General features: G+C 39.2%; 1 protein-coding gene across 2 annotated transcripts; it reads left to right on the forward strand.

Moving 5' to 3' along the window:
- Window positions 1–18: 18 nt before the first annotated feature.
- On the forward strand, window positions 19–8,909 carry mcoln3a (mucolipin TRP cation channel 3a). Of its 2 annotated transcripts, none has more exons than XM_025007976.2 (13): window positions 19–705; window positions 2,465–2,693; window positions 2,802–2,969; window positions 3,051–3,204; window positions 4,472–4,550; window positions 4,630–4,726; window positions 6,259–6,358; window positions 6,741–6,853; window positions 7,194–7,343; window positions 7,469–7,570; window positions 7,670–7,792; window positions 7,909–8,115; window positions 8,210–8,909. In XM_025007976.2, exons 2-13 carry the CDS (start codon window positions 2,472–2,474, stop codon window positions 8,363–8,365), a joined length of 1,671 nt encoding a protein of 556 aa, XP_024863744.2. In that variant the 5' UTR covers window positions 19–705; window positions 2,465–2,471; the 3' UTR covers window positions 8,366–8,909. The 2 variants fall into 2 exon arrangements, with proteins under 2 accessions (XP_024863744.2, XP_017281450.1); XM_017425961.3 differs by having other exon boundaries at window positions 2,468–2,693.
- Window positions 8,910–9,818: the final 909 nt, after the last annotated feature.

Raw genomic sequence — 9,818 nt, forward strand, 5'->3', positions numbered from 1 at the left:
TATTTTATTTATTGCCTGCCAGCGAAGGTACCGTTTTTCTCTGTACTGTTAGCAAAATATCTCATGAGCCAGTGGAAGTTGCAGGAAGTAATAACCGGATGAAACTGATTTAACTTTTGGAGTCTTAGGCTACACAGAAATGCTTACAAATCAGTGGATTTTACAGATATTGAGCCAAAACTTGGTGTGGTAGTAGCTGAGAGTCATTCCCAACACGTACTCTGAGCTCTATGACATGAGGTCACTTAAACCCTCGTTTTCAAGGTTTGACCAAAGCGGCTACAGCTTCGTCATTTCTCATGAGATGATCTTAGTCTAAAACTGGCACTGAAGGCAGCGGGCAACATGCATTCCTTTGTGTTTGCTTTCTGAAAATGTGTCTTTATTTGTGATATAAGTCAGTCATTTGTGACATCTCAAATTACATAACACCTTTTTTTTAATATTTTGTCCATAAAGTTAAGTTTGTGGTTTAATGCTTGAAAGGCAGCAGAAGCTTCCACGCCGTGTGTTCAGACCGAGTAGACGGAAGCTTGTTTTTTTTCTTCTTCTTCCTCTTCTTTTTGTTTTGGAAAAAAACTGGGAATGACAGTTACTGCGGTGAAGAGTGTCGGACGGCTCCGCCTGGTCCTCAGAAAGCCCACAGGAGCCCTGGGAGGTGGACGGTCGCCGGGAGGATCAGCGGAGTGCGTCAGGTGTTGGCAGGTAACTCCCTTATTTTGAAAATGACAGTGTACACATGCTGGGTAGTATTTGATATACAGTTAACCGTAAGCTGTAGAAAACAAAACATACAAAAATATGACAGTTACATTATGTTTGAAAAAAGAAAATAGCATGATTGTTTTTTTAATTATTACTATTTGCTGTTGTATTTTAGGCAAACAAACAGATTTAACAGTCTGATCATTCTCTGTGTTTTACGTATTGGATTATTTGCTTCGTAATTCCCTGAAATCTGTACGTTTGTTGCTTATTTGTTCTTGTTGTGTCCAGCTTTGCTACAAACAGTCAAACAAAACGTACGTCACTGTTTTAGAATAGGGGTTTACAACTTTTAGGACCAAACAAGCCACATCTGCTTCTTCTCTCGCTAAATAAAACGTATTCATCTATCCATTTTTAATTTTTTTAACCCACTTTTTTTCTTTCCACGCCTCATTAGCAAGTCGTTGTCACCAAAATAACCTGCCATGTTTTTGTAAAATGCCTCATTTCATCGACTTGTTTATTACTTTTTGCCAAACTTCTTTTTCTGTTGCTTCAAATGTTGTATAAATAATTAAACCTTGGCTAAACGTTGGAATTAAAGGTACTCATCGCACTCTATGAAGTCAAACATAAAAAAAGGTTATCCTGAATGATATCAAACGGGGCAGTTTGAAGGAGTTTACTTTTCCCGATATACTGAGATGCAGTTGTGAAATGCGGGTACTCACTCAGCGTAAACAAGTAAACAAAGTGGACTCCGCCGAACACCACGTGGACGTTTGGAAGCGTTTCAGAGAAGACGTTCAAGTGGAAACATGAGAGTAAATCTGTCGCTAAACATGAAAGGAAAGAGGACGAACGAGTCAGGCAGCCGTCGAGAATAAACATCAGGATCAGGCAGAACGGTGTGGCGCCATCAACGCAGAGCGCCGCTTTCACTTCACGAAATTTCTTCTAGTCTTCTTTACCGTTTCAGCCTAAACTATCGTTTAACCTGAGTGTAAATATGGACCAATACAGCAAATTGTCAGACTTCTCCCTCCCAAACGTCGCCATTTGTGATCTATTTTTAGTCACTTTGGCTGTTTATGTAGGTAAACAAACATACACCGTAGCTGGCAGCCATTTTCAAATTTTGCTTACAATTTTTTTAGGGGCACATTAATCGTCAATAAGAGAATTTTACACATCTCCCTGACATTCATGTCGTGGCTAACAGGCTAACAGTTAATTAGCACAAACATATTGATGCAGTTTTCTCCTTGTATCCTTGTACAGTTAGTATTATTTTGTCACAGAAGGTTTATTTACAAATTTGCATAAAATTGGTTTAGTTAGTTTTGGCCACATGTGGACACAGCTGTTTTAGAACATTATTTATGACTGAGCTCTGGATTATATAACTTAAACCTGCAGAGGAGAGAATATGAACATTAAGCAGGAGAACGAGTTTGATCAGGGGTGGGCAATCCTGGTCTTCGAGGGCCTCTATCCTGCAGGTTTTACTTGTTTCTCTGCTCCAACACACCTGATTTGAATCAATGGCTGATTAACAGGCTTCTGCAGAACTTTAAGAGGTAATTTAACCACTGAATCAGGTGTGTTGGAGCACGGAAACAAGTAAAACGTGCAGGATAGTGGCCCTCGAGGACCAGGATTGCCCACCCCTGGGTTTGATAAACATCCAAATGACTGGAATGGATGAATGTGGTCCTTGTGCCATGAAGAGGTTTGATTTTTCTGCTCTGTGTTGGAGTTTAATGGAGGAATCTGAGCCGCTGCTGACGGTGAAGGCAGAGGAGAGGAGGCTGAACGGCGGCTGCAGATGGAGCACCCACACACTGGATTCAAACACCGTGGAAGATTTCCGACGGAAGCTGAAGTACTTCTTCATGAACCCGTGCGAGAAGTACCGAGCCAGGGGCCGCAAACCGTGGAAACTGATGCTGCAAATAATAAAAATTATAATCATCACCGCTCAGGTTGCTAACAGAACACTTTTGATCTCTTGCTGAGCATGATTGTGCACGAATATGCCTTTTGTCTCATCACGATTCATCCATTTTTGTTTTTTTTTTGTGTTTTTGCAGCTCGTCTCTTTTGGCTTGAGCAACAAAATGATGGCCATGTTCAAAGAGGATAATCTGATGACGTTCAGACATCTCTTCCTGGAAGGATTCAAGGACCACCGGCAGGGAAACTACGCACTTTACACCAAAACAGACGTGTACGACCACGTCTACTACATCATGGACAGGGTACCGCAGGATTACAGACACAGAAATCTCCTGTTTGGTTTTTAAATGTCACATTAGGAATGTTTTCCTCCTCTCTTTCAGTACACCAGCCTCCAGAACCTGACTTTAGGTAACCTTGCATACGAGAGGGTTAATGGCGAGTACACACCTTTATCCATCTGCCAAGTGCTTTATGAAAACGTCACCCTTGACCCTGGGAGAGATACCTTTGATATTGATCCACACATTAAAAAAGGTACAAAATCAGAGCTGCTGAATCTTTGATTTTTGGACTATTTTTGATTTTGCATTCATATTTCACCCTAAAAATGGTTTAACCTGCCCTGTTTGGGGTCATTTTGTTCAACACGGCCTCAAAGTGTGAATTTCAAGTTGTTGTTTTTAGTTTTGACCCTCTGTAATAACCCAATAGACCTGAAATCACACAGAAAACTTAAAATCGGAGTAAAAAGTTATTTTGTTTTTTTACTGTGAAAACCACAAACATTCATAACAAAATGTTTTTGGCAACTTAGAAGGGAAATCTAAACAGTAATATTCATAAACACGTGAACAAATTCAGCAAACAACACGGTTTCCATTAAAATGCAGAATGACAGCATGAATGGAAAAAGAGTCACATTGTGGATTCCTGTGTGACATGAAAAGAGGAAGTGGCAGATTTAGAGAAACTGAAATTTCCACAATGATGTGGCGTTAATACTGAGAGGAGGAAGGAGCTGTTTCGAATTAAAACAAGCTAAACAGAAGCTAAAACCTGCAAAACTGTAGCTAAAAGCTAAATTTACACAAACCGTAGGAACACATAAAAACTAGTGAACCAGTAGCTATGAGCCACAATTAGCAAATCAGGAGCTAAAAGGTAAATTTAACAAAACAATAATTAAAAGCTCAAATCAGCAAAACAGTAGCTAAAAGCTAAATGTAGCAACTAAAAAAGCATATAAGCTAAAATTTGCAAAATAGTACCTAACCCTAGAATTAGAATAACTGTAGCTAAATGCCAAACTCAGCAAAACAGTAGCTAAATGGTAAATTTAGCAAAAGCAAAGCTAAAAGCTAAAATTAACAAAACTGTAGCTGAAAGCTATATTTAGCAAAACAGTAGCTAAATGCTAAATTAGCAAGACTGTTGCGTAACATTAAAATGAGCTAAACTGTAGCTAACAGAAACTAGTCAAACTGTAGCTAAGAGTTATAATTAGAAAACAGCTAAAAGCTAAAATCAGTAAAACAATAGCTAAAAGCTAAAACAACCAGAAGACAAAAATAGAGCAAAAATGCTGAAGAAGATATCAGAGAACAAGGATTTTGAAGGAATTGTAGACATCTCTGTGTGTTTTATGGCTTTTTTGGGGGGAATTCAAGTCAAATAATTAAGAAAACTATAAAAGTTCCAAGTACTAAAAGTCATAGCAGAATATTTAGATATATTAGTTCCCCCCTCCCTCCAGCTGCTCTGTCTAATGAAGCCCCTTTCTGCACATTTTTCCTCCCCACAGATTGCATCTCCATATATCCTGTGCAGCCGGACAGCACTGGTTTGGCAACAAAAGTCAACTTTTCTTTAGATTTCAACAGGTACGTCGCTAACCTCAAAAGGCCAATTTAAAGTCAGGTGAAAACACTGCGGTCTACTAAGTTATCTTTGTGTGCGCAGGTTGTTATCAGTAAACATCAGCTTCAGTCTGAAAACCATCAATCTGCAGACCGTGAGGCACCACGAGCTCCCAGACTGTTACGCCTTCCATGTAATGGTCGGTGACAGTTATCTGTAAACTGACACGCCCTCACACGAGTTTATGCAACACCGGATTAAAAAAAGAAACCTGTTGGGACCAAATTGAAATTAGAAGTTTGCATTTATTTCAACTTTTGTTTAACTGCAAACAGGCAGCACGAACCCAACACATTCCATATTCCTTTTTTTTCTATGTTTTGTGTTAAAATACACCCATTTCTGCATTTCAGGCCTGCAACCCATTCCAAAAAACAATATGTTAGGATGGTGAAGATTTTACTCAAATATTCCCATTTTTTCCAGCAGAACTCAAAAGTCAGTTTGGGATCAAGGGTACCAAACAATGAAGCATTTTTGATGTAGTTCAGTTCATTTAAGGAAAATTAAAGAGCATATTTCATGTTCCAAATACTATATTTTTTGTTGGGGACGAGTCAGGACTGCACTACTTACCAAGGAGGTGGGAACCGGGGGTGCTGGGGGTGCTACATCACCTCCTCGTTAATGACAAAAATTTAAAAATTTAAAAAATAAATGAATGAATGAGTGAACAAAAGAAAAAAATGCATTCACTGGTCTCCTGCTCCTGTGAGTTTATAATCCCATTATATTTTTTATTATGGCGACTTATATTAGGGGTAAATTGAGTTCCTGTTTGAGGTAGTACAGATTTTATATTTTTACACCCTACTTAAAACACGCTCCCATGGCTACATCTTCCTCTTTCACAGACATGTCTTTGTTTACTGTGAACAAAGAGGTAATGTATGAATGTATGAATATCTGTAGAAATCTGTCGATGAAGGTCGTTATTGTTGCACGAAATCGGAAAAGTCTGTTCCTCATTTGTATTGTGTCGATGACGGTTTGAATTTATTATTTTGGGTCAAAATATAAGGTGTACATTTCTTCCAAAACAGAAGTTATTGTTAATTTATCTGACCACAATGCACATTTGCACTCATGTGGTGGACCAGATGCCTTCAGGCTCACATAAGTCAGTGTTACATCTGGATGAAGTTTTAAAAAAAAGGCTTATTTTTTCAGACAGTGATGTTCTGAGTGGCATTTCTGAAAAACCTTCTACTGTAAAACTTAACAAATATATTCCACAATAATTATTAAACCATGTAATTAAGTCAGCTGTTGATGAATGATAGTGTTGGACGCAGAGCCGTTTAAAAATTAAAAACTACTGGTTTTCATATTAGAGTTAAATCCTAAAATTGCTCAATATTTCTTAATGTTTTATAGAGAATTTAATGTACAAATTCCTTGTGGTTTCTGTATGGGGAACAGATGTTTTGAATCAGTTTATGGATTTTGTTTAAAAAACCGAGGATCCTCTGCTCATCTTAGTTCCTCACAAACGCAGCATCCGTAATGTGCTGCAGGCCTGAAATGCAAGAATACATATTTAATATAATCTTATCTCCTTTAAGCTTTTCCTGACTTGTAACTGTATTAACTAGTTAATAACTGGGGTCATGCGTAAGAAGGAAGGTTGCAGCACATTTTACAACATGTGTTTTTTGTTTGTTTCTTCAGATAATCTTCGATAACCATGCACACAGCGGAAAGATAAACGTTGATGTTGATAACGATGTCAGGATTTATGAGTGCAGAGACTGGAACATGGAAGGCAGCTGTAAGTCTTTAACCTTTTCTGTGAACGGCTTCCAACAGGTAACCCTGACCCTAACCATGATGCCAGGCCTTAATCCTAACCCTCGACCCCTGACACTAACCGTAACCCTGACCTTCAACCCTAATCCTAACCTTCAAACTCCAACACGAAACCTAACCCAGACTTTTAACCCTAACCAAGACCCCCAGCCCTAAACCTAACCCTGACCAGATCAAAATAAAAAGGTCTATCTGTAGTTTCTTTGATTGACACCAGAGGGCACAGTTGTCTGACTGTTCTCCAATTTTTCATCAGCAGTAAATGAAACAAGAAGATAAATAATTATGTTTTTAAAACAACAGCGACTAAAAACTGACCTGAAATCTGTGGTTCTGGTCTCCAGCCGGGAAGATTGATTTCCTCCTGTTATCGTTCGATTCTGTGGTGGTCCTCGCCTGTTTGGCCTCCCTCATCCTCTGCTCTCGATCCATCATCCGCGGCATTCAGCTCCAGTTTGTGAGTTAAAGCATGAAAAACAGGAAATAAATCACACATGCTCCATCTTCATCCATGAGCACAATCCTTAGGGTCCTCTTAATCTGTTTTCTTGTCATTTCTAAGTCTTAATCACAGCTGTTTTACTTTTTTTTTGCTGTTTCTATCTGTTTCTATTATCTTTTTTTTTGCCTTTGTGGTTGTTTTATGCTTTTTTGAAATTAAAATGATTAATATTGTCTTAAAATTGCCACCCATGTTTCAGTTTATAAGACAAAATCTAAAAGCACCAAACCTTTCCTATCAGACGAGAAGCGTGAGGCAAAACGTGGAAGCTATGTTTTTGCTCGTTTGTTCGCAGGAGTTCAACATTTTCTTCCACGCTTACTACAATAAGATTGTGACGTGGTCAGAGCGCATGGAGTTTGTGAACGGCTGGTATATATTTATCATCATCAGTGACACGATGACCATCACAGGATCCATGCTGAAGATAGGAATACAAACAAAGGTTTGATTATTTTTTGAAGAAAACCTAAATAAATGAATTAATGAGCTTAACTTTTAGAACTTATTAAAGCTGAAATTTTGCTTTTAAGCTTGTAGTGTGGTAATTCTTCTTCTTTTTTGTTGTAGTTTCTGACCAGCTATGATATTTGTAGCATCTTGCTGGGAACGGCCACCATGCTCGTCTGGATCGGAGTCATTCGTTACCTTTGTTTCTTCCAAAAATACAACGTAAGAACTTCCATAAAAGTCCTTCTCTGTTCTGAACGATGCATCACGTGAAGAGCAGATGTGTTTCCAGAGGAACCGAGTTTGTGCGTTTCTTCTCAGATCTTGATTTTAACCCTGAGGGCAGCGTTTCCAAACGTGATCCGTTTTTGCTGCTGTGCCGCCGTCATCTACCTGGGGTACTGCTTCTGCGGCTGGATTGTGCTCGGACCGTACCACGACAAGGTGGAACGTTATAATCAACCACTTTCACGATGGTCCCACAGAGCATTTCTGTTCTTTATTCTTCACTAAAACACTACAGTGCGGGCATGATCGAAACCTCTTTTCTTCGTTTCCAGTTTCGAACGTTTGACAAAGTGACAGAGTGTCTGTTCTCTCTCATCAACGGGGACGACATGTTCGGCACCTTCCTGAGGATGAGAGACAAAAGCTACATGGTGTGGCTTTTCAGCCGCCTCTACCTGTACACCTTCATCTCTCTCTTCATCTACATGGTGCTCAGCCTCTTCATTGCGCTCATCACTGACACCTACGAAACCATCAAAGTCAGCCTGAGTAACCCATACACATCCTGTATCATGCCATAAAATGACTGCCTTCTTTTCACTGTACACCGATTCGTTTATGTCTTTTCTTTAGAATCGCCAGAAAGACTCTGAACCAGCATCCCTGCTTCAGGCCTTCATAGCGGAGTGTAAGGACCAGCCTGAGTCTGGAAGATACCAAACAGACGAAGAGCCTTGGGCCTGCTGTGGATCTCTGTGCGGATGCCTCAAAAGAAAACCAAGGTTGTAGTGTCGACTAAATACGAGCAAATACAGCATTGTGTGACTAATCCACACTGTGCCTAAAATCTCAATAAAACCCATGATCGTATGAGCGTTTGAGTGTCCGTCTGGTCGAGAAAAAGTACTTTTGTTCCAGTTTTAACTGAAAACTACTGCAGCAAATAGATTTATAGCAGTAAATGTAAGATTTTGATATGATCCTTTAATTCTGTGCACTCTGAGGTGGTGGGAAGCTTTTCTTAATTGTTGTTTTGTTCATTATTTTGCTCCTGGCAGCACTGTAACACATGAGTGTTTTTGTTATTCTTGAGTTAAATACTGTGTTGGACAAACTATATTTACTACAAAGTGTCTCAAAATGTATCCTTTCTTAAAATATTTGTGATTTTTGTATTTGTTTCTTTTTATTACTTCACCTTCAAGGTGTTTTACTGAGAAATATGCATTCAAAGTATAAGCAAAATATGAGTATGTCAAGTATTTTCACTATTATATTTGTATTTATTATGTTGTTTCAATGCAATTAAATAATAGTTGTGTTTTTGAATGTGTATGCTGTCATGTGACGTAGGGTACAATGTTGTGGCAATCAAATTTATCATAATTCAGTCCCTCCTCGTCAAATGATCATTTTATCTATCTATAATGCCATTCATCCTATCCACAAACAGCATTTTAGGCAGCTGCAATGCTCTTCTGGGATAAATAATTCCACTTTTTCCATTCAGGTGTGGTGATTCTTCCTATCTAGAATGACCAATGTGGATATTTGAAATAGAATACAGTACTTATTTATCAGGAAAATCTTGCATTCCCAATATTTATAATGTAGTTATTAATCATAAATATCATTCTGAACAGGAAAAATAAAAGATTCCAGATATTTGAATAGAATTTTGAGAGATTTTTTATCTAAATAAAAGTAGTGGAAGTTTGAAAGCTCACTACTTGTGAATTGGAAAAAAGATGACATTAAGGATAAAAAGGCCCTTTTTGAATATTTGAAATGTCTAGACTCTAAAAACAATAAATGATAGAATGGCTGCCTAAATTTTGAACTTAGTACTTGGAGACCTTGAAACATAATTTTACAGTTAGCATTGTTATATTTATTGGTAAAAGGAATTTTTTCCATCCATCCATCCATCCATTCTCTTCCGCTTACCCGGGGTCGGGTCGCGGGGGCAGCAGCCTAAGTAGGGAGACCCAGACTTCCCTCTCCCCAGCCACTTGGGCCAGCTCCTCTGGGGGAATCCCAAGGTGTTCCCAGGCCAGCCGAGAAACAGTCCCTCCAGCGTGTCCTGGGTCTTCCTCAGGGCCTCCTCCCAGTGGGACGTGCCCAGAACACCTCACCAGGGAGGCGTCCAGGAGGCATCCTCACCAGATGCCCGAGCCACCTCAACTGGCTCCTCTCGACGTGGAGGAGCAGCGGCTCTACTCTGAGTCCCTCCCAGATGACC

Source organism: Kryptolebias marmoratus, linkage group LG20 (assembly GCF_001649575.2).
Source record: "Kryptolebias marmoratus isolate JLee-2015 linkage group LG20, ASM164957v2, whole genome shotgun sequence".
Classification (NCBI taxonomy): Eukaryota; Metazoa; Chordata; class Actinopteri; order Cyprinodontiformes; family Rivulidae; genus Kryptolebias; species Kryptolebias marmoratus.